This window comes from Pelodiscus sinensis, chromosome 4 (genome assembly GCF_049634645.1).
Source record: "Pelodiscus sinensis isolate JC-2024 chromosome 4, ASM4963464v1, whole genome shotgun sequence".
Taxonomy (NCBI): Eukaryota; Metazoa; Chordata; order Testudines; family Trionychidae; genus Pelodiscus; species Pelodiscus sinensis.
The window spans coordinates 48,548,708-48,574,245 of NC_134714.1; the positions used below are offsets into that span (position 1 = coordinate 48,548,708).

At 43.5% G+C, this 25,538-nt stretch overlaps 1 protein-coding gene across 1 annotated transcript in view; it reads left to right on the top strand.

Annotated features, from left to right (window-relative positions):
• The first annotated feature begins 18,890 nt into the window (after positions 1-18,890).
• SNX6 (sorting nexin 6) overlaps positions 18,891-25,538 on the top strand; it is a 45,212-nt gene continuing 38,564 nt past the window's right edge. Inside the window, exons 1-2 of the mRNA XM_075926942.1 lie at positions 18,891-18,999; positions 19,096-19,143. Of these exons, the coding sequence (XP_075783057.1) occupies positions 18,994-18,999; positions 19,096-19,143 (54 nt within the window). The 5' untranslated portion in view covers positions 18,891-18,993. The remainder of the gene's footprint in view (positions 19,000-19,095; positions 19,144-25,538) is intronic.

Genomic DNA, 25,538 nt, shown 5'->3' on the forward strand with positions numbered 1-25,538 from the left:
AGCTTGAAGATCCTGAACAAACCGCCATGATTTCCCATCAGCCTTTCGAACTGGGAGGAGGATAGGGGTGTTACAGGGGCTGGAACAGGGGACAATAATGCCTTGTTCCCACAGGGTGGATATGACCGGAGCTGAAACCTCTAAATCCCAAAAACCCGGTGCCACGACCCCTTCTCTGACCTTATCCCCATTCTTGGTACCCTCCCCATTCCCAGTACTGTCTGCCCTGCCCTGAATAATGCTGTATTTGCAGAGCTATCAACCTTTGTGAGGACTGCTTCTCTTTCCTTTTAGAGTGCAGTGGCAATGCTCTGCCACTGCTTGCAATTTGTCCATGGTCTTGGCCTCCCATCCAACACTTATTTGCTTTAACATACTGCTAATAGCAGATAAGAGGCTATTAACAAACGCATGCGCCAGGGCGCCCTGTCCATTTTTACCTGGTTGCTGTACCCCCAAAAAAACCCCAAAAACCAACCAAACAAACAAAAACTATCAGTCAGTCTGTGTGATAGTTGCCCGGGTTTTTTTTTTTTCTTTGTTGCTGTTTACGGGGTTATAAGTAGCTTACACAGTTGCAGCAGGTCTGATTCAGAGGGTTCATAGGCATTGCACACTAGCAAAATTCCTCTGCAAATTTGGTAGGGTTTTCCTGGGGCTTTGGAAAACCTTTTAAAATCGAGTGGAGCTCCGTGTGGGTCCAGGGTTTATAACTTCAAGTGGGACCGGTCTGAGTCTTCTTGAAGGATGGGGTAAAGGGAAGCGCTCGATCTGGTGGTGGGAGAGGAGGTTTCCAATAAAGCTTTTTCTTATAATTAGAATTTTTAAGGGAGGCGAGCTTCGATTCAGTTCATTTAAGATTTGCCTCGTCCCACCACTGCATGAAGCAATCTACCTCTCCTCTAGCCAATTTAGTTTTTGGGAAGGCCAAGTTTGTCTTTTAAGACGTCCACTTGGTCTTTGTTCCAAGATCCTAACAGTGGCCACTGAGTTTTGGGATCCCCCCAGAGTCAATCTAGATCATTTTTCCAGAAATTTACAGGAGTCCGGACCCTTTCTAAAATATATAAACTGAGCCAGGGTCCCTTTAGGGAACTATCCCTGCTTAGACGTCTAGTTACCCATACAGGAGGACTTCATACACCAATTACACAAGGAGGAAATTCGGGTTCGTCAGAGCGGTGCCCAGTGCAACACACAAAAGAAGCCCACAGGCTACTGCCTCAATCGCCCTTGCGTTCACTCCAAGGATTTTATCCAAGGTGCGGTGCGGCTGCGATTGTGCAGATTCCAGTCACACAGACCGCGGGGACAGGAGCCTCTTGGTCGGCCAGTCCCTGGACAGGGATGGCTCCCAGACTCACTCACACCACAGGGAAGACGGATAGACACAGAGACAAGACAGTCCTCAGTCCGGACAAAATAATTACCTGACCAGAGTCCTGATGTTAGATCCCGGGATCCCTACCAGAACAGAGCAGGAACCAACAGGTTCGATGGCGTAGACTTCGCTGTGGCTGTGCACCTTTCCGTTCTGGCAGAGGACCGCTCGGGCTAAATGCCCAGGTGCCGGCTGCCACGGTAGTCCTGCAAGACAGTCAGGGATCACACAGCTTCAGCGAAGACGGTTGCCATCTCAGTGGGACCTCCAAATTGTCAAAGTCAGACAGGACTCACAGATTTGGCAGACTGCTCTGTTTATTTCAGCAAAGCTTTGCTAAAATGCATGGAGAAAATGTGAGTACCCTACAAGGTTCAAACCCCTTGATTTTATATAGTCAAAAGGAAGCCAAAATTAACAGGATTAAAAGGGGGGCAAAACTTCACATAATTAGTGTGAGGCTACTCAAGTACTCTTCATTTCAATATTAAGCACACAGCAATCTCCTGGCTATATCTCCCTGATTATCTGGAATTGTTTCCTAACACTTAATGTTTCTTTTCCTGTTAAACTCAGGCCCAAATTGGCTAGCACCTTGATCTGCATACCTACAATCAACATTAACATACTTTTCTTCTTCCTCTTAAAAAGACAAACAGAATTCCTTCAACTTATTCCATTATTACAGCACAATTCATCTTTTTCTTACAGTATAATTCTTTCTACTTTCACACCAGATATCAGTTGTCTGGGGGTTGGAGAATTGTGGTTTAGCCAGATTAATGGGGCTGAGGGACACTGACAGTGGTTGCTACATGCCTAACTTTTTTTCTCAAAAAACTCCCAGAAACCAACAAATGGTCTGGCAGCACTTTATAGACTTACAAAACATGTAGCTGGTTTTGTTAGTCTATAAGGTGCCTCCAGACCATTTGTTGTTTTTTCTTGTACAGACTAACTCGGCTACCCCTTGAACCTTTTTTTCTTCCAGACAAGACAGACGAGCATGAGCCAAATAACAGGGCACTGAACACTTTAAGGAAAATTTTCCTTGGAAAGACACAGGAGTCTACGAAGGTGAATATCAAGGTTTCTTTAAGTATTCTTAAGAACTTCGATTTTTTTGGCCCATATTCTCTGTTCTAGTTTAGCTTGAGCCAGTGTAGGACGAAGGTGAGTGTATGCATGTGTAAACTCCAATTGCCTTCTTCTGGCCCTGTTTGTCTACATTTCCTCAGTTTCACAAGCAAAAGCCCTTGGCCTGAAGCTATAGAATAAAAGTAGTCTATGTTTTGTCAAGGTCCAAATTTCTTGGTGAAGGTATACTCCAAGTTCAGACTTCAGAGAAAATAATAAAATAACATGAATGATAGTAAGTCAATAAAAAGATTTTGGTGTCCACTCAAAAGTGTTTGTCAGTCTGGATTTGGCCCATAGTCTTCCTATTGATTAGCCATTGGCTGCTCTAGAAGGTAGAAAGCTCTCTTCTCCCATATGTTGGAGAACAGAGGTAACAATGGCCCCAGAGCTACTTTTTCTGTATAAGCTATTTAACCAGAATGTCAGATGGAGAAAAATTAGAGGGGAAAGGAACTCTGCTCCATCTTTTGGTGAATAGTAAGTAGTACAGCTACAGGGGAAATGATCTGTATAAACTTTCTACCAAGAGTTCCTTTTGAAGGCACCTTTGGCTGTACTCTGCTCCTCTGCCATCCACTGACACCAAACTAGGAGATTAGCAAAGAGGGAAGTGATGTGGTAACAGAAATTTGTCTGTTGGATATTTTCAGTGGCAGGTGGCAACCAAATTAATGGAATGTTGCCAAAATTACCACAGGGAGGGGGAGGGTTATTCATCATTCACAAAGATAAATTGTTGCTGTTTTTTCTCAAAGTGATTCTGTATTCCCTTTTCACTTGTAAAGTTCTCCTTGTTTCATATACTGACTCAGTGTTTGAGGGTGGGAAAGTATTATCTATTAAGAATGCCTAGAAAATGTATTTAGTGATCCCTGAAATTCTGGCTAATGATGGTGTTTGTTAATTTTAAGAGGGATATCTGGCTATTTGGAGCTGGCCCTTGTTGATGCTCTAACCCCTGGCAGAAGGATTGCATGAGTCATATGCACTGTGTAGTAGTCTTCCACAGTTTCCTATTCAGCGGACATCTTGAATTTGTTAAATCCTACAGTAGCTTCATGAGTAAGAAAATACACGGTACCAAGAATTGTAGCCGAATAGTTAGTATCATTATAGTTTGAGGTTGAAAGCAGCAAATGTTTAACAGCAGAACAGTTTAGAATAGAAAATATAAAAGAGCTTTATACAAAAGTGAAACTTCAAGGGGCATTTTGATAGATATACTCTAAGGGTGTGTCTAGACTACCTAGTTTTGTCGACAAAAGTGGACTTTTGTCGACAAAACTATACCAGCGTCTACACTACCGCTGAGTTCTGTCGACATAACGTCGACAGAACTCAACAGTTTTGTCGACGCTGGTAAACCTCATTTTACGAGGCATAACACCTTCTGTCGACAGAACTCTGTCGACAGAAGGTGTTATTGCCTGTAACTTTGCATCCAGACTACGGAGTTCTGTCGACAAAGCAGCTTGCTTTGTCGACAGAACTCAATGTGTCTGGACGCTCTTTGTCGACGGAAGTTTTGTCGACAGTATCTGTCGACAAAACTTCCGTCGACAAAACGCGGTAGTCTAGACGTACCCTAAGTGCCCACATTGAAATTGGAGCTGTACTGAGGCCAGTGGCCCAAGGCATATAAAAATGCCATGGGATTTTAATGATTGCAAACAGGCCATTTTATGTCTAAACTGAATTTCTCTCCAGCAACATTAGGTTAGTATAGATCCTGAGGAAAGCATATCACTTACTAAGGCTTTGTCTATACTGGAAAGTTTTGTAAAGGAAAACTGCCTCTTGGTGACAAAACTGCACGAGCATTCACACTGCAATGCAACTTTTGTTGGGAAAAATGGTCAGTTTCATTGACAAAAAAACTTCCAGCTCCATGAGGGACTTTTTTCTTTTCCCTTCCCTTTACTGTCCAAAAACATGCATGGTAGACACCTTGAGACATTTTATTGCTGATTCTGGCCTCGAGGAATTAGCCCACAATTCCCAATCAACTACTCTGGTCAGTGGTTTGAACTCTGCTGCTCTGCAGTCAGGTGACCCTCCCTGTCCCTGCCCTTTGCAAGCTCTGCAAAATTTAAAAGCCATTTCCTGTTGGCATGCTTTTCTGTGTGAGTTCATTGGAGAGGATAGTAATTGTCTGGTTTCATCCACATGGTTGCTGAGGCATTTGATGCAGGGGATGAGTACACCACACAGGGCCAACCATTCAAATCCTGGTGCCCTATGCAGCTGAGCTCCTGGACCCCTCCCATCCATGGGATGGCTCAGTATGCAGTAGTCTCATGGTATCTTCCTTAGTACCCAGGCCTGGCCATCACACCAAATGCTTCCCCCACTTGGACTGCTGCAGAGCTGTTAGACCTGATCAGTGTATTGGTAGAGGAGTCTGTTCAGTCCCAGCTGAGAGTGACCCATAGGAACTGGGACACATATGGGCACATTTCTCTATTCCTGTGTGAAAAGGGGTTTGAGCGGGACACACGGCAGTACATAGCGAAGATTAAAGAACTCAAACATATCATAAGGCCCGTGAAATGAACTTATGCACCACTGCTTCACCAAAGACCTGGCATTTCTATAAGAAGTTGGATGCTATCTTTGACCATGAACCCTCCCTCCCCACTGCCAAGAGTCCTATGGATACTTTGGAGGGCACAGGGGCAGTACATGGAGGACCTAAGCCAGAGGATGACATAATAGGTGAAGAGGCTGGGGCAGAAGAGAACCAGGGACAGCCACTGGAGTTACCGAGTGTTTCTGGCAGCCAGGAACTGTTCTCTTCTGCTGACAGACATAGCCAGTCTGAGCAATCACTTTCCAGGGACTATGAAGTAGGGAATGAGGTGAAAGGTAAGTAGCTGTTGCTTGTGGAGTGCAGGACTGAGGGCATGGAAGAATGGGAATCTGCCTGTTTCTGAGAGCTGCACGCAGTCCCATGTATCTAATCGATATTGCCGAGCAGGATGTTGAGACTCACAGTGATCTGAATGAAATCTTGCAGAGAGAGGCTATTAAAACTTTTCCTGAGCTACTTGTCAATTTTCTGCCATAAGTTCCATGGCAGTGCAGCTCTCCTCCATTGTAAGACACTATCCCATACCATTCAGCAATCACTTGTGCAGGAACCAAAGTGGAATCTAGGTGGCTTGCATACGAAGCAGGATAAAAACCACAAGCTTGGAGAAGCTGTGCCCTGGTTTCCTTGTTTACCTTAAGCAGGGGGATGTCTGCTAGGGTGATATCCACCTGTGGAGAAGTGTGGCTTTGCAAGAGCTGTGTTTCTGCATAAGGAATTTTCTAACTCTGACTGGAATTTCTTTTGTCCATATGCACAGCCGTCGGCCACCCCTATCCTTTCATTCACCATGAATATTGTGTTTGCCACCATCCATCCCTTGGAAGGGTCAGTGGGAAAGTGAGTAGAAATGTTGGAAAAGGGGCTTGTAAGTGAAATGTCACAACGCAGGACTTGATATTAACAGACTCCTTTTTGTGCAATGTGCTGAACTGCTAAGCCCGTGACAGCCTTGCCATGGGCTGTATTGCTGTGGTTGCAACAGATAAGAATGCGCCCTAAAAGAAACAGGGAGGATATGAAGCAAAATGCAGGACAATGTAGCACTTTAAAGACTAACAAGATGGTTTATTAGATGATGAGCTTTCGTGGGCCAGACCCACTTCCTCAGATCAAATAGTGGAAGAAAGTAGTCACAACCATATATACCAAAGGATACAATTAAAAAAAATGAACAAATATGAAAAGGACAAATCACATTGCAGAACAGAAGGGGGATGCGGGGGGGTGGGAAGGGGGAGGAAGGAAGGTAAGTGTCTGTGAATTGCTGATATTAAAGGTAGGGAGAGTGGGATGTTTGTGAGTTAATGGTATTACAGGTGATAATTGGGGAAACTGTCTTGGTAATGGGTGAGAAAGTTCAAAGACTTGTTAAGTCCTTGTTGGTAAGTGTCGAATTTTAACATGAATGACAGTTCAGAGGATTCCCTTTCAAGTGCAGATGTAAAAGGTCTTTGTAGCAGAATGCAGGTGGCTAAGTCATTTAGAGAGTGTCCTTTCTGGTTAAAGTGGCAAGAAACTGTTTTCTCTTTGTGATCTTGTCTGATATCTGTTTTGTGGGCATTAATCCTTTGGCGAAGTGTCTGAGATGTTTGTCCAATGTACATAGCAGACGGACACTTTCGGCACATGATAGCGTAGATTATATTTCTGGATGCGCAGGAATATGTGTTCTTGATCTTATAACTCATAGGGAGGATATGGATTGTGAAGTGTTAAATCAGTCAGCAAGTGAGTGCAGACATTAGGAACAATGCTTGGAAAGGGAGCTGTGAAAACGCAAAGACAACCAGGCCTTTACCAGGAAGGCCACAGAATACATGATCAGGGTCATGGAGGAACAAAGATCAAATGTTTAGTCAAGTAACAGAGTGAGCCAACAGGGTCCCCTCATACAATTTGTGAGGTGTAACCCTTTGCTAGCAATTTCCTTACCATCTCTCGGGGTGCATCTCTCAGGGGTGCATTTAAATGCACTATTTTCTGATGAATAAACATACTTTTATAATGGTACAATGCTTTTATTTACTGTTCACCAGTTTCACAGAGCAGTCGCTGAGATTCCAGATGCAGGTTTTAAAGGTATGTTTCTGGCTCTGTTGCATTGGATGTGAGGGTGCAGCTGGGAAGCAACTGTAACAAAGATATATTTCAGTGCCCCTCATTTTCAATGTGCACCCTCTAAGCCTCCCTGATGGTAACAGCAGCTCTTTGAGCTCCTCTGATAGTTCTAGTGCCTGGCTGCTCAAATTCAAGTGCTGTGTCTCAGAACTACACACCTGAGCAAACAATTCCCCCTTAGATTCACACAAATATCTAAAGTGCAAAATGTGGTGATAACAATGGTAATAATGTCCTTAGTGAAGTCTAGTCTGCCTTAGAGACATCTCCATCTTGCTTCCAATCTCCCAAAAACACTCTTGAGCACCTTGTGGCACCTGCCCAGCTAGTTGTTAAAAATGTCCCTTACTGTTGTCCAGGTTCCCTGTGTATCTTTCATCAGCCAAGCCTGCAAGGAGTAAGCTGGATTGCTCAGGATCATAATGGGAATTTCCACATCCCCCACTATAATCTTGTGGTCTGGAAAGAAAGTCCTAACTTGCAGCTTTTTGTACATGTCAGTGTCCTTAAGATGTGTACACCATGCGCCTTTCTAGACCACCCTGTGTTGATGCCTATGAAATACCCACAGTGATCCACAAGGCGCCTGAAGCACCACCAAGAAGGATCCCTTCTTGTTGATGTACTCGGTGGTAAGGTGGGCTGGTGCTAAAATCGGAATATATTTGCCATCTATTGCCCTTCTACTGTTGGGAAATCCCATGTCTGCAAAGCCAACCACTATGTCATGAACATTTCTCAGAGCCATGGTCCTCCATGGCAAACTGTTGATTCCCCTTCAGGCCTGCAGCTCCAAAGGTAGACCATCCCACCTTGGAACTTAACTTCATTTACAAGTTTGGAAGCCATCACAAAGGTATGAATTAAGGTACTTGGCTAGCACACTACCTTCCACATTCTAATGACTTAAGCAACCAACAATGGGTACTTAAGAACAATTTGCACCTTCTCTATCAGCTTCTTGTAACATGAACACTCTAATTCACTATTTTTTCATGTCCTCCCCATCCCACACCCTCTATTTATTTGGAACTGGACTTTTAATACTCCATTCATCTGAAGATGTGGGTTGTACCCCGAAAAGCTCATGATACCATCTACATGTTTTGTTAGTCTTCAAGGTGCTGCTAGACTCTGTTGTTTTTTAAGTTTTTCCACTGATACCAGGCGGTCAGTTTGGAATCGGGAGTCGCCAGCTTCCATGCGGCAGTTTCCACATGCTTCTCTACTGAGAGGGCAGCTCTCATTCTGGTGTTCTTGTGTCCCAGGTCAGTGGCCAGCTCAACATAGAGCTCCAGGGAGGTTGCTTTATGCATCCTAACAAGTTCTGTAGCCACTGGTCTTCATCTCACACCAGCATGACAATGTGATCCCACCAATCAGTGCTCATTTCCCTAGCCCAAAAATGCTGCTCTACCCTGTACATCTGCTCCCTAAAGGTGCATCTGCACTGCACCTGTAGCTCAAAATAAACTACACAATTTGAGTTATGCAAATTGCGTAGCTTATTTCAAGTCAATTTCAAAATAGCTTATTTTGAAATTTTGGTACTGTCTACACAGCACTTACTTTAAAATAAATCACTATTCCAAAACATCCCTTTCTCCTCGTGGAATGAGGTTCACAGGAATGTTGGAATAGTGAGCCTGTTATATTTTGAAATAACTGGAGCACTGTAAAGACGTGGAATAGCTATTTTGGGATACCTCCGGTATCCTGAAATAGCACTGTAATGTAGACGTAGACTAACTGCCAAATGCAATGACAGGTGGCTGCTGTCTGTATCACACACAGTCAGGCTTCTCTGACTCTTCCTCATCTGTCAGTAATTTCAAGATGATCTCCTCTGCCATGCATGACATCCTCACCACAGTTAACGGAGTGTACAAGAGAAGTGTGGGATCCATTCCTTCTCACTGTAGATACCAGAGTACACAGTAAATAATGGAAGTTGGAAAAAAGTCACAAAAGGATGCCAGAAGCTCCAGACCAAAGCAGTGCCTGATGGGACATTTTGCATGGCCCCCAAGATGCCCCATGCTCTGTTCCATGGTCCCATAACACCTAGAGACAGATGGATTCGCCAGGCACAGTGGGATACATACCACACAATCTATCAGAGGGGCAAGTCTGAACACACATTAGTGACTTTGCCATTGTCAATTTCTTTATAACGGCCCGATTTACGACCCCCCACACTTACAATCTTTTTCATAAGTGTGGAAGGGGCTGAAATCCCCCGACTTACGTCCTCGGCCCCGCATTTGTGACAGCATTCAATGCCTGTCGTAAATGCTGGCAAGAGTTACGACACCCCCGACTTGCAACGTTATCCCTGGAGCTGATCGTGTTGCAAGTCGGGGGCAGCCTGTACTTCCTCGGAGGTTTCTGACACATGTACTGACTCACTTTGGCTCTGTTTAGCTTGCAAGATCTCAGGTCTTGCTGGGCTGAAATCCTTGTACATGATAATGTAAAGTGAGCATTACTAAATAGGAGACTTAGCTGTTGATTGCTAACAGTATTTTATTTAATTATGAGCAGGGGACAGGACTATAACTTTTAGCCAAGTCAATAATTAATAAAGGGGATCAGCACAGATAAGGGGCCAGATTCCTAGAAAGTGTAAATCAGTACCTCTTTTGACTTTAGACATCAGTGCCACAGTGCGGAGAGAGATATAAAAGCGTAGTTTGGGAAATGCTACAGAACTATTTTATCCTAAGAGATGTGAAAGGAGGGTTTCTCATGAAGCTCATTGTATTGTCTCTTACTAGTCTAAATAAAATACACTTCTGATTAGGATTAACAGTGTTCTCCACCTTTATTCTTATCCTCTGTTCCAATGGTGGGATTCTTACAAGTGCAAATTCCAAGAATAGCATTGCCTTAAAAGGTGGCAAATGAGAAGGAATGCTGATTTGGCAAATATATGGGATTTTATTCAGTCACTTAGTCATAGTTGCCCCCTCAAGTGAGAAACAACAATAGAATTTTCTGAGCAAGAGATATGTAAATGAAAATAAATGGATCACTTTGTGTTATGTAAAGAGAACTTAAGATGAGAGGTCTCTCACTCCAGATCAGTGTAAAACAAGAGTAATATATAAATTGTTTTTGAAGGTCTAGCTTGTCACCTGTTTGCTGGCAGGTTCTGGGAGTTGAGCCCCATGTTATTTGTATAGGAGTCTAACACTGCGCCTTAGCTGAAAATGTTTCTGGTCCTTATGCGAACCTTTCCCATATATCAGTAGTTTTGTTAGCCCTAGAACTCTACTGTTACTGTGATAACAGTGTACAGCTCTGAACAGAACGGTTGCCATAACAGAGCTAACCTTTCTAAACCCAAACTAATACTCTGAATTCTTTTCTTATACCTTGCAAAGGAGAAACCTCTCCACCCAGCAGAAATAAAACTCATGTCTTTGCATTAGCACTTGTTTCTGAATTCCTGCTCTCCATTAGTCACCTATGCAGCCCAGGATTTAACTTGGCAGCACTCAGGCATCTCACTGGAATTAATTCAGCTGTTCACCCTTAGATCCACCCACTGGCAAACAAAAATGATTTGGGATACTCCTCCCCTGCACCCACTTATTGCAATGTGACACTCATATGCCTTCACTTGTGCATATTTTAGAAAGTTATATTTCTATTTTCTGCTTGCAAAGATACAGTCTCCCATGATAGTGTGTTAACTCTGTCATGACAATAAAACGAATGAACTAACTAACTAAATCTGCAAATACTGTACTGCCCTTAGGGACTCAGAGATTTAGACTGGGGGAGGAGAGCTGCTGGTTTCAAAGCTTTAATTATGAGGGAGTTTCAGCCCCAGCTCTCCTTACATAGCTAAAGCACCAAGCCCCCCACCTCGCTGGAGCCAGGAGAAGAGCTGTCGGGAGCCTTGAATCACGCTGGGCCAAAGCCCTGAGTCCCCAACCCAGAATCCTGGTACTGTGAGGGCAAGAAACTCTGATTCCTCCTCCCCCAACACATACCCTGACGCTACAGTTCTAAGTCAGCTCATTTATGAATATGTTAACTGGGACTGGTCCCAGAACAGGCCAATTTGTACCCACTCTTTGTTTCCTGTCTTTTAATCAGTTAGGCAGGAAGGTCTTATAATGGATTCTTACCTCATGGCAGCTTACTTTGCTTAAGAGCCTTTGGTGGGGGAACTCATTAAAGGCTTTCTGAAAATCTAAGTACACTCTATCTTACTAGTACACTGGACCCCCATTGTCCACATACCTGATGACTGCCTCAAAGAATTCTAGTAAATTGTTTCCCCATGATTTTCCTTTACAAAAAAGCATGTTAACTTTTTCTCAACAAATTATGTTCATTACTATAGTTTCAACCAATTTGCTCAGTACCGAAACGAGGCTTACCAGCCTGGAATTGCTAGGATCACCTCTAAGCCCTTTTAAAAAATTGGCATCACATTAGCTATCTTGCAGAGATTTGGTACAGCTGCTGATTAAATGATAGGTTACAGATGACAGTTAGTAGTTCTTCAATTTCACATTTGAGTTCCTTGGGTGAATGACATCTGGTCCTGGTGTCTTATTTTTAATTTATTAATTTGTCCCCAAACATCCTCTACTGACACCTCAATCTGGGACAGTTTCTCAGCTTTGTCACTTAAAAAGAAAGACCCAGGTTTGTGATTCTGCCTCACATCCTCAGTCATGAAGATGGATGCTAAGAATTCATTGAGTTTGTCTGCAATGGCCTTATTGTCCTTGTGTGCTCCTTTAAGCATCTCAATCATCCAGTGGCCCCAGGCTTCCTTTTTCCAGGTTTAACAGGCTTCCTTTTTCTGATGTAAATTAAAAAATTGCTATTGCTTTGAGTCTTTGGCTAGGTGTTCTTCAAATTCTTTTCTGGATTTACTAATTATATTTTTACACTTTATTCGCCAGAATTTATGCTCCTTTTTTAGATAACTCACTAGGAATGTGTCTAGACGACATGGCTCCATCAACAGAGCCATGTAGATGAGTTTACTCGGCAAAGGGAAATGAAGCGGCGATTTAAATAATCGCTGCTTCATTTACATCAAAATGGCCGCCGTGCCGTGCCGATCAGCTGTTCGTCGGCACAGCGTAGCAGTCTAGACGGGGATCTGCCGATCCCAGAAACCTTCGTTGGCAGATCCTGTAAGTCTCGTGAGGATCTGTCAACCAAGAGTTCTGGGGTCGGCAGATCCCCGTCTAGACTGCTGCGCTGTGCCAACAAACAGCTGATTGGCACAGCGCGGCAGCCATTTTTATGTAAATGAAGCGGCGATTATTTAAAACTCCGCTTCATTTCCCTTTTCCGAGTAAACTCATCTACATGGCTCCGTTGACGGAGCCATGTAGTCTAGACACACCCTAGGATTTAATCTCCACTTTCTAAACCATGCCTTTTTCCCTTTCACTGCTTCTTTTACTTCGCTGTTTAGCCACTGTGGCACTTTTTTGCTTCTCTTTGTTTGTTTTTTAATTTGAGGTACACATTTAAGTTGAACATCTTTTATAGTATCTTAAAATGTTTCCAAGCAGCTTGCAGGGATTACACTTTTGGCACTGTACCTTTTAATTTGATTAACTAATCTCTTCATTTTAGTTCCCCTTTCTGAAATTAAATGCTACAGCGTTGGGGTGCTGTGGTGTTTTTCCTGTGATAGGGATTCTAAATGTAATTGTATTATGGTCACTATTACTGGGAGGTACAACTACAGTCACCTTTTGGACCAACTACTCCAAGAAGCAGTCATTTAAAGTATCAAGAAACTGCATCCTGTCCCGAGGTGACATGTACCTAGTCAATATTAGGATAGCTGAAATTCCCCATTATCACTGAATTTATTTTAATAGCCTCTCTAATCTCCATGAGCAGTCTCGGTCATCATCCTGGTCAGGTGATTGGTAATATAGCCCTAGTGCTATATTCTTATTAAAGCATGGAATCACTACCAATAGACATTCTGTGGTACTGTTTGATTCATTTAAGTATATTGCTTTATTGCTGGATGTGGGAGCACTTCATACCCGGCCCTTTTTTCTGCCCTCTTAGTAAAACATAGAACAGAAAAGGGCAGTGCAATCTGTGGTTGTTCAGGTGAGACACACCTGATCAGACAGTCTTAAGAATACAGAGCAAGCAGGAAATACATGCCAGTCTAGGAAGCTAAAGGACAATAGGTATTGTGTGATAGGTTTATGAATGGACTGGCCACTTTCCTGTTGTCTAGCCACTCTGGGCCTTCTGACCAACAAATGGGTTCTCCTGCCTGCCATTAGGCTTCAGAGATAGAGGAAGCACAGTGCACAGTGAATGAGGAGCCAATGGGGAAGCATTACCTGCACAAGGAGAAGTATGGATCTGAATATCTGCCATCCATCTATAATCTATAGTATTTAATCTCTACATCTGCTCACATATAGGCTACACATTTATCCTCAAAAAGGGTGCTCTCCTGGGAAGAGTTATTAGCACCTATAAATTGAGTGGCCCATATAAACTCATTGGCTAGTAATGACAGGCCAACTCAAGCTATACTCTTGCTACGAATGGATGTTGCGACTAACATCAGCAATATAGAGTGAATGGGAAGTATGCAAGGATGGTCTAAAAGAGGTAGTGTCTGGGACAAGCAGTATCTAGATACACAAGCAGACAAATTTAAATCTGGAACTATTTTTTTATTAGGAGCAACACCATAAATGCACGGAAAGACAATTGCTAACGAGGGAAGACTACTTTTCAGTCATTCTTTCAGGTGCAGCAACTGAAGATTCAAAGATCTAAAGCCAAAATCTACAGATTTTTCAGAAACTATTAAACTGTATTTATTTCAGGAGAAGATATGCTTCTTCAAAAATACTTCAAGAGACTAATAATAATAGACAATCCCTTCTCTTCAGAGCTTGCAAATTCTTCAGCATGGAACCATTTTTCTGCTATAAACTGGTCAGGCAATATAGCATACCTTTGACTGGCAAATAGCCTTTTGGGTCTTGTAATAAGATAATGGGCTTGTTGTGCTTCTCTGTCCCTTTCACCTCTTGGGAACAAAGCACTAAACATCTATTTTGTCACCGAAAATGAATGGTGAATATTACTTATTAGAAACTCACCTTTCTTCTTGTATTTAATTTAATACCATAGCACTAAACAACACAGTACAGCAGTTGCTGGTATGGCATTTATAACTATATATAGTTATAAATATAGCAGAAGTCAGCAATTGAGAGAGAGTGGGGAAAGGGAGGAAAATATTTTAATATGACATGAAATGGAGAGCCAGTGAGGTGAAATACAGGAAAATTGCTCCAGATGACAGGGATTTGCCTGTCATTTGAGTATCTGATAGGGATGTTAGATAGCTTGTAATTGAATAGTCCTGTAACTGCATGAACTCTTAACAGTTATATGACTATTCAGTATTCCCCAGGGGTGAGGCCAGCAGCTATTAAAATTATATCAATAGTGCCATCTACTGACACTGAGGGTCACTGCAGGGAAATGTTTCCAAATAATTTACATTACAATGCTGAAACTTGGGTAGTATTATTATATTAGTCATACTAACAGAGCACACTCCATATCTACCCTGAGATCCCACACAAAGAGCCTGATGTGCTTTCTGGTTAGACACCTCTGTAATTATTTATATTATAGTAGAATCTCAAAGTTACAGACAACTCTGGTGTTCATCATTCTGAGATTCTATTATACCTCCTCCCCCAAGCAAGCATCAAGATCCCATGGGACAGCCATTTCTCAGGAAAGGCAGAAAGGGAGAGTGAGAGATCTCACTTCCATGAGCTCTTATTTCCTCTTGGTTCTACCAGCCCTTTTCCCCTTTCATGGCCTTTTAGCACTTTTTAACTGCCCTCTCAGCTAAAGGGATAACTTGCTCCTTAATCAGATGAGTGGGGACTATAAGGTAATTCAATACTCCACTCCTCCATCAGGCTTCTTATTGTGGAACTAGTTAAAGTTTAAGTGATCAGAGGTCACCTTCTGGCTCTCAGCACTCTACACAGCTCTCCACCCTTTTCCCAAAAGCAACCGTTCTCCTTCCCTGTGCCCTTCTTTTTCTTGACCTGCTCTCTCCATTCTTTATAAGAGATGTTTGTTTCCTTTTTTCTCCATCCCTTCTGCAACCCTCCCCTCCCCCACTCATTCATGCAGAATCCCATTACATGATTTAGCTATCCTCCACCCTCAAAAGTCACTCTTCCTGGTCAGGGGTGGTCCCCAATCCCACTGGTCTTTGTAGCAGGGGTAACTTGGGGACTTAATCTTTTCACACTCTATTTTGAGGCAAGGCATGTCTTACACCCTTTTTATCTACTATCCCCAGTTTCCTCGTCCTACTTATCAAACTGTCTCAGGGTTCCTCTCCATGCATTGGTGGGCAGCATTCCTGTGACATCTGTACTTCTGGGCTTTGGGGTCAAATGCAGCATGCCAATTCCACCTCAAGAGCTACATCTGGTGCAGCTGTCAACCATCTGGAACTCCTTGAGCTCCATTTCTCAAAGGAGCCACCCTCTTGAATTCTCCTGGCAATGCCTCTGAGCCAGGATAAGTTTCTTATACACCCCAGAACAGTTCCTCATAAGTCCTTCCACTATCCCTGCCTAATAAAGCACCTTATGTGCCTCAGAGAGGAATAGGGGCAAAGCAAACAGAAATACCTGTCTAATGTCAATTAGAGTGTAATAATGACTTTTTTGTTTACTCTAACTTGAGGGAAACCATTGGTAGAGAGTAGTGACACTGAAGCAGATAATCTTCTCAACTCAAGAATAATATAATATCCATTAATATAATACTTTTATCTGTAGATCTCAAAGCACTGGAGAAAGATGGGTATTTATTATCCATTCTCACTGCTTTGATTGTGAGCACATGGCCAGAGGGGATGTGCATGTCTATAATGTTTGAGAAAAGGCTAGCCCATTTGCAAGACAAGTGCAGTATCTGCAGGGGCTTTAAGCCCATAATGAAAAGGGAGAACTGCTCACAAAGTCTCCTCCAGCCGCAGCCCCAGGAGTTGGTGCCAGCATCAGTGATGCACAGCACACAGGCAATAGTGTAGGATACCTCAATGCTGAGGAAAGATGGACAACAGAGTGTCAACACTGCTTTGTGATGCAGAAGACAGGCTCATCAGTGTGGCAACATTCACAATCTTGGATGCAGAACAAGAAAAAGAAGACAACCTGGGACTGCTCCCTGGCCAAGAAGTCCAGGTGAGACCCCAGAGTGACACTCCCATATTGGGACATCAAAAGGCTGGTGCATCCATCCTGGCAACATTGACTCCAGTCTCGAGGGTAGGACCTTCTAGTACAGCTTCTGTGGACTCCCCTGTGCATGAGGCGTTGGAAGAGGACTTGAACCATCTCTCCACACGGAACACTTTCACGCTATGAGGGACTTAATAGTCACGACAGCACAGACTCTGGTCGCTCACTCCCAGGTCTTGAGCCAGCTGCAGTTGGCATTCTAGGCTGCTGCTTCGCACCGACTTTGGCACCACCCGCTGCACTACCCATGGTAGCACCTGCTGCACTGTCTGTGGTTCCACCCATAGTATTGTCCTTGGCAACATCCACAGTTTGACTGGCAGTGACAATAATAGCCCCTGCACTGGCACAGATGGCACCATATCCCATCTGACACCACAGCAAGCCCACCAAGCCCATTGTTGCCCTGGTGGTATCATTGAGTTCTGCTCCTCTCTGGTCAGACTCGGAATACACCTCAGAGTCAGAGGAGAAGTTGTCTGTGTCCTGCAGCATCTGGTACCTGTCAAGATAAACAGCTAATGTGATCAGTCCTGGGATGTATAAAACAATAACACTAGAAACTTTAGTTTTCAGCTATATTTGGTACTGATGAAATACTCTGTTCAGTTGTCAGAGGGGTAGCCGTGTTAGTCTGGATCTGCAAAAGCAACAAGGAGTCCTGTGGCACCTTATAGACCAGGGGTCTCCAAACTACGGCCCGCGGGCCGGATGCGGCCCGCGAGGCCCTCTCATCCGGCCCGTGGAGATCTTTTTGTCTACGGAAAAAAAATTACGGAGATTGTTTCAAAACCCATTTGAAGCAGATGTGGCCAGTTGCCCAGATGAACTGCAGCTGGAAGTCATTGAGTTGCAAGCAAATGACCTCCTTAGGGACAAGTTCAAAATAGGACTGGTGGGTTTTTACCAGTTTTTGCCCAAGGAAGACTTTCCTAATGTCAAAACTTTTGCATCAAGGTACCTTTCAATCTTTGGAACAACATACCTGTGTGAACAAACATTTTCAAGAATGAAATACGTGAAGAACAATTTGAGAACAAACTTGTCCGATGATAATCTCAGGTCACTGTTGATGTTAGGGACAACAAATCTAAAGCCAGAAATGTCTGCTATTTTGGCATCCAGGAAACAATTTCACCATTCACACTAATACAGGTGTTCATGTGTAGTGTATCAATGTGTTATTAAATAATAACTGAATAAAATAATATTAAATAAATAATTAAAAACAACATCCATGTTTTGATTGTTTTTTATTTGGACCTCAAGTGTGTAGTCAGCCCCCGAACTGCTGTTTGATAGTTAATGCGGCCCTCGGGCTGAAAAGTTTGGAGACCCCTGTTATAGACTAACAGATCATCTGTTAGTCTATAAGGTGCCACAGGACTCCTTGTTGCTTCTGTTCAGTTGTACTGCCCAGAATTTAAGAAGGATGTAGCTAAATTGAAGAGACACAAGGATGAGGAAAGGATTAGAAAACGTACATTAAGGCACTTCATTTATTCACTTTAACAAAGGTGAAGATGTAATTTGCCGCCAGTCAATATGGGGAACCACTATTTAATGACAGGCTCTTCCGCCCCACAGAGACAGGTATAATATATGGCTGTGTCTAGACTGGCCAGTTTTTCCCGGAAAATCAGCAGCTTTTCCAGAAAAACTTGCCAGCTGTCTACACTGGCCGCTTGAATTTCCGCAAAAGCACTGACTTCCTACTGTAAGAAATCAGTGCTTTTTAAGGAAATACTATGCTGCTCCCATTCGGGCAAAAGTATTTTTCCGAAAGACTTTTGCGCAAAAGGGCCAGTGTAGACATCAGAGATTTCTTTTCCGCAAAAAAGCCCCGATCGCAAAAATGGCACTCGGGGCTTTTTGGCGGAAAAGCGCGTCTAGATTGGCCATGGACGCTTTTCCGCAAAAAGTGCTTTTGTGGAAAAGCGTCCTGCCAATCTAGACGCTCTTTTCCGAAAATGCTTTTAACAGAAAACTTTTCCATTAAAAGCATTTCCGGAAAATCATGCCAGTGTAGCTGTAGCCTATATGACCCAATGCTTGAACGGTAAAGCTAGCCTGGTACAAGCTGGCTAAGGGTACATTTTTAATAGGCTAGGCAATAACACTGCAGCCTGCGGGGAGCCGCCTTTCTGGCATGTGGCCATGGATGGAGGCTTAACCTCGCCGCGGTGCTGCCTAGATCCTGTGTGACAGCCATGCCCCAGACACGCGGGCCCAGGCGCTCCCTCAGCGCCCCGTGGAAGCTGCAAGCCTGTCCCGCCGCACAGCGCGGCTCTGGGGCAGGGCGGGCGAACACTAGGCCCCGCCCCGGCTCTCGGCGCAGCTTCCTCCGTCTCCCACTTTAGCTCCGCCCATCGGTCCCCTGGGCTCCGCGCTGCCTGGCGGGCTGGGCCTGCGCCTGCGGAGGGAGGGAGCGCGCGCGGGGAGCAGCCATGATGGTGGGTGTCTGAGCGGCTGCGGGCGCCGCTGGGAGTCGGGCGGGAGGGGCGTGTGGCCGGGTCACTAACCTGTGCGCTTTGTCTCCCCCGGAGCAGGAAGGCTCGGACGACGGCCCAGATTTCCTCTCGGAGGAGGACAGAGGAGTAAGTGCACCTGCCCCGGGGCACCTGGGGCTGGGCCCTGTCCTGCTGGCCCCGGGGCGAGGGCCGGCTCTGTCCGTAGGGGCCCTGCCCGGGCGGGGCGAGGGTCGGCTCTGTCCGTAGGGGCCCTGGCGGGGTGGGCGCGGTTCCGCTTTGCAGGATCCGGCCCCTGTGGCTGGATATGGGGGGGGGAGGGTCTCTGATCTGCGGGTTCCTGGGCCCTTCACACTTGGTATGGGGGTACGGGCGGTGGCGGTTCTCTCTTGGGCTGTTGTGCGCGTTTTACCTTGATCTTAGTGCCAGTTGTGCGCCCTTAGCCCGTAACTCCCGGCCTCTTAACGGTCCGGGTGTCGTCTGCATGTCATTGCGGACAGTGATTTATTTTGATGTTGTTTAAATGTTATCATGGTGTGTGGAAGGTGGGGGTCGTCTTCTGTCAGGAACTAGAAACCTCTGCTGAACAAGTACCTTCTAGCCTGTGATTTATGTTCCTCTCTTCCCACCATCCTTGTTTTTTTAAAAGCTATTTAAAAGTAACTTAATCCAGATTTATTTATATGGTAAGAGTGTCATGTTTTGCATATATATAGTTCCCACTCATATCTTATCTTCTCCCTTACGTGTGTTTCTTAAAATTTCTATTGTATTGAGCAGTGATGACAGGTATAGTAGAGCACTCTGAATTCCACCTTTAATTAGGGGCCAGGGCCTAGTTAATAAACTAAGATTATCATCTTTTTTCAGCAGATCTCCCACTGATGATAGTGGCAGGTTAATGTCACAATATAGTGTGAAACCAGGACATTTAGTAACAGAATTTTTGTTAATTATTTACTGTTCTGTGCCTCATGTTCAGTATCAGTTGGAAAATATTCTAACAATTGGGCTTGTATCTATTTCTGCCCTCTGTTTCTCTTCCTCTTCTGTCCTTGGACCTTCTCTATCCTAGAAAAATGTACTAATTTAACAAGATGAAGTGCATCAACAATGCTGTTGCTCATTTAGGAGGAATTGACCTTGACCAGCTAGATTGGGGAGGGGGTGTAGGTTTGAGGATAGCTAGCAAGTGATAATCTAGACACCCCTATGAAGATTGGGAATGTTTTAAAATGAAAGATGTGATTCTGAAAATTCCAAGTAGCCTACAAAAATACATCATACACACCATGTATTTGACACATCGGGCATAAAGTTAGGTACCGTGACAGAATTTTAAAGAGAGGAAGGTAACGTGTTAAAATTTTAATTGGATTTGGTCATGAAGTATAAAATGCAGTTGTTAAGAGGTCAGAAGCACTATTATTCTTACGAACAGCATTACACTCTTGAGCAAATGTAGTGCAGGGCCTTTGTAAGAATTGAAAAAATAGAATAAATGATTAGCGAGCACTTATAGCGCCTGCCACTGCCGAAATGAGACAGTGAATGTGATATTTCTCCATTATGTATGTTGGATTTAAATAAAATTAATGCATAAGTTGTCCTTCCCTGAAATATTAGATAGTGACCATAATTGCAGGTAGAAATGGGTCTGTCTACATCAGTAGACTGATCTTGTTTGAAAAATCCTGTATTTCTTCTCTCTCTCTCATGCTATAGGCTTCTGTAATAATCACAGTTCATAGTACTGTCTTGTTTAATCCCTTTACTAATGTGTTAGTCAAGGGTCTTGACTAATACAGCTTTTGGTAGTAGGAGCCTCTCTTTTCCTTTCACGTCCAGTGCTAAATAATCATTACAGAGCAACATATCATCATTCTTTCCCTTAACTTTTTAGTTGATTTTTTTTTTCAGATCCTGTATTCTGTTGCCCATTTATTCTGAATCTAAATCCCCAGTATCAACTATTAGGCCTGTTTGCAGGCTTTTGATAGTGGCTCATAATGTCATCATAAATGAAAGGAGAAATGGTATGCTGTTCCTAAGGCATGGCTGGGCAATAAAAATATAGCAGCCCACAGGGTTAGTCACTGATAGGCCACCGTAGCTATGTTTACCTGCATGTCTGCATGTTTTGGAGGGTCACATCTCTGGTTAGTGGTGGGAAATGTTGTGGCTTTCTGCCACTCACATTTGCCGCAAAAGGCGATTTGTGGCCGACGAGAGTTGCTGTTCTCTAGTGCCTGCAGAGGTACAGGTAAACATAAAGGTGGGGGGCCCCCTAGAACCTAATCCTGCAGACCAGATCCAGCCCATGGGTCTGAATTTGCCCACTCCTGTCCTAAGGGCTTGTTTTTGTCTTAATGTTGTAGTTTTAGTGAAGACACCTACACGTAGAGGGAGCTTCTCCCTGAGATGTGGTAGCTATGGTAGTTCTCCCATCAGTGTAGTGCTATGTACACTGCAGGTTAGGACAGTCTAACTGTGTTGCTCAGGAAGTATGCATTTTTCATATTGCTCAGTGATGGTTATATCAGTATAGGTCTGGCCTCAAATTGAGCTATTAGTCTTAAAACAATAGTAGCTCTTTTCTGTGGTACTAGTAAAAATAAGTGCTCTCTTTGTAAGTTGGTATTTCCCTGCGTCTTTTTTTGGGCATCTTCCTGTATTTGCACAGGTCATGTCCATACTCTGTAGTGAAAGACGATATACCGGCCTTAAATTAGGATAACTGAGTAACTCGCTGGGTATTTCCATATCCTTTCCTCAATAGAATTCAGCGCAGCTTAAAGAAAACACTGCTTCTGACCCCATCTCTTTGAGGCTAGGTTCCTTTTCTCTGAGGTGCCCGAAGCGTCATTACTTTTATTTTCAGATGAGTTTGTTGTTTGTTTGTGATCCTCTATTTTTCTTCTATGAATACAAAAAAACCCCAACAACCCCAAAGTAAAAGCTAAGTGATTTTTTTGTTTTAGTTGCTTTACAAGAAATTATACTAGGTGACAAAGTCTGAATAGAAGTATAGAAACATTACATGCTGTTTGGCATAACATAACTGCATGCCCATCTTTACAGCCTGTTGGTTTGGATTTTTATTATCTCTGAAAGTCGGCAGTGTGTAACCCAGGTTCTTCATTCTCCTTCCTCTCTTTATCAATAAGTCATCTGTTTGATAATTTTTTCTTTCAAGTAGTTATGTATGGCTTAGGGCAGTTTCTTCACTATTATGGCATGACAACATTGTTTTTGAGACAGTAACCAGAATACCAAATGTATTTTGATTGCACAGTGTCTCAAAGTTCCTACATATTTCTGATTGTCTCTGATACCATTTAGGGAACACTTCTTTACCTTGGCAGATAAAAATAGTCCTGTTGCCAGGCAAGCATAATTTAACATATTGGTAAACTCTCTAAGGTTTATAGAGAAAGTAAAATTTGTATCTGTTAAGAAAGCCATCGCAACAGAGTGTTCTTACTTGCTCTTTGCTTTTGTCCTTAAAGTAGTAGCTTGTGTTCAGAAAGTGACATTTAACATTACTTTTATAGTTTTCTCACTACATTAAAGAACAAGTTGGATCTCCTTAGTCTGGTACTGTCGGGAATTTGCCAGATCCAGGGAAGTCTCCTGCCATCGGCTCCCAAGCCCATTGCCTGCTGCTGGCAAGCTGCTCCAGCAGGCACCCTGCCTTGTCCTCCCCCACCTCCCAGCCGGGCTGGGCTGCTTGCCCAGCTGCTGTGGGCTCTCTGGGCAGCAGAGGCTTTGACTCCTGCTGCGCGCTCCAGCTCCGGCACTGTGCTCCTGAGGGCGGACACAGCCTCTGCCTCGCGCTGCAGTGGGGCTCCAATCTCAGCCCTGAGCTCCTGGGGGCTGCCATGAGGCTCTGGGGCTGCTGCAGGGTTCCAATCCAGCACTGATCTGTGCTGCCAGGGGACTCCGGCATGGCCCCATGCTGCTGCAGGGCTCTGGCCCTGGTCTTGTGCTGCCCCCAGCTGGTCTAGCAGCCAGGTTGGCCCTCGACTCCTTAGGCCCTGGGCTGTCTGGTCCAGGAGAATCTGTGTTTCTGATGGACAATGGATGTTGCGGGACCAGAGAGAGACGGTTTTTGGAGGTGTAACCTGTAGCTTGATATTCGAAGCATTACTTAAAGCACTTTCTTCAGTGTGAATCTGAAAGAAAACAATGCAAGTTAGTACAGATTAGCAGGGACATTGGTGCTTTTTTTGCCTTTTGTCATAGGAAGTATGGGGTGTAGATTGCCTGCTAGGATCATCTGGACATGTCTTGCCTAAGCAATTCCTTGCCTTTGCAGAGGCCTCAGTCGCTTGTTCTCTGCCTATAGCACACAAACAGTTTAGCTGAACTAAGGCATTTTAGTTCTCAGGAGACTAAAGAGTTGGACTAAAAAAATGAATATCTTGGGTGAAATTTAATGCCCTATAAGGTGCAAGAGATGAGTTTAGAATAGATAATTTTAATGTTCCCTTCTGGCATTAAACTATATAAAATAGATTTTTCTTCATTCTGTCACCCATGAAAGTCAGTTTACAGAAGTATTATTTGAATAACTCAAATGTGTCTCTTACCCACAATACTTCAAATTTACTATTAATGCTATTAAGGAAACTACCCTAGAAAATTATACACTTGTTTTTGCATGACACAACATTATACTTCCATACACATTTTGAAATTTAGACTTCACTTTAAAGGCTGGTAGTCAAATGGCATTCTTTGAAAAAGCTGCTCTGTAGGTGTGGTAAGAAACCTGACAGTTCAGGAAAAAACTACAGGGTGAACCTCTCTAGTTGGCACACTGATCCAGCAACATCCGTGGTCTGACATGATTTTAGTTTGCTGGATGATCACTTATCATGGCTGTGGCCAACTTTCCTGCAGTCTTATAAAGTTTGTTTACAGCCACCAGTCCTGACTTTGTGTTTTGCGCTGTTATTTAGCTCTAATTCACCCCTAAATGTTTTCTAAGAGCCCAGTATGCAATGGAAGCATCTGTAATGTTGCTAGACAACATTGACCTCCTGTGTTTCAGCAAATTCTCTGGTTTGGCACTCGTCAGGTCCTGAGGGTGCCAGACTAGAGAGGTTCAACCAGTTCAGAAACAAATAGCCAGTTGTTCCATAGCCAAAAATGAGTATCCCTTATTTAAAATGGCAAATAACTAAAAAATATTGATGGTGTAATTGGACAATAATGCACTAGAAGGTTTAAAAATAACTTTCATACTTTTAAAATGTTTGTTCCTTAGTTATTGCAAGGAACAGAAACTGAACTCTTGACCTTTCACCTTTACTGTAATTTGTTGAATGAATTCTGATTCAAATCTCCATGTGAATATACTGTAGTATTAAATACTATTTAATCAAGCCTCCTGTGCTTTGCAAAGTTGCACAAGGTGAGATTTATTTCGAAATAGATATTAGCGTTGCTTATGTATAAAGCTTTTTAATTTGTATGAGTTTCATGATACCTGCGAGAAAAGGACGCTAATGCCCTACTCCTCCAGATATGCTAGCATATTTCATACATGTCCTGCAAAACAGGACTAGAGGAGAGGGTGTGTGTGGTCTTTTTTTTTTTTTAATCAAATGACTTTATTCCATGAATGATCTGGTGTACAGAGTGAATTAGGGATATAACTCTAGACTGTCCACTCTCATAGTTCCCTTCATTTTCTCTTCAGTGGGATTGGGCTTTCAGCTTCACACTAATGGAAGATTTCAGAGGTGTAGCCGAGTTAGTCAGTAACAAGAAAAACTTAAAAAACAACAAATAGTCTAGTAGCACCTTAAAGACTAACAAAACATGTAGATGGTATCGTGAGCTTTCGTGGGCCCAATCCACTGTTTGTAACCTGGAAATTTGGGTTTTCCAAGATAAATCAGTGTGCAACTTGGACTGTCCTGGTATTATAGCATGTAGATCCTTCTCCTTTGTCTTCTTACCTCTTTTTATTTTACTGCTGTTCCCCATCTCAGGAGGTATTCCTGGAAGAATTTTTTGCCAGAATTCTGCCATTGTGGGTGAGGGAGGGATATGCAATCTAGAGGAAAGGCAGCCATCATTGTTCACCCCCTTATTTTAGAGCCCAATTTTTTTGTTGTTCTTTTTTTTTTGGCACCCACTGAGATTTTTTTTGGGAGGGGAGGGGGAGAATTGAGTGCTGTTAGCTAGGGATGGGAAAATGTAACCATGTAAATGGGTAACTGATGAGCCTGGGCTCATAGGTTAATGTTCACCATTACAGGCAAGCTCCCAAGCCTGCTCCCCGCACACCCTGGGTCCCGAGAAGCTGACTGCCACCCCATCTGTAACAAATGACATGTTCAACAGTTACTTAACTACACACATTTTCCTTAGTGTTAGCCACAGGACTCAAATCCTCAAATGCTGAAATCCCCATTCAGTTCTGGCTTTAATTTTTCCTGAGCACAAGTGAACCATCTGATCTAAAGCTTCTGCCGTGGCTGTGAATTTTGTCTTTAGTTCCATTTCCTCTT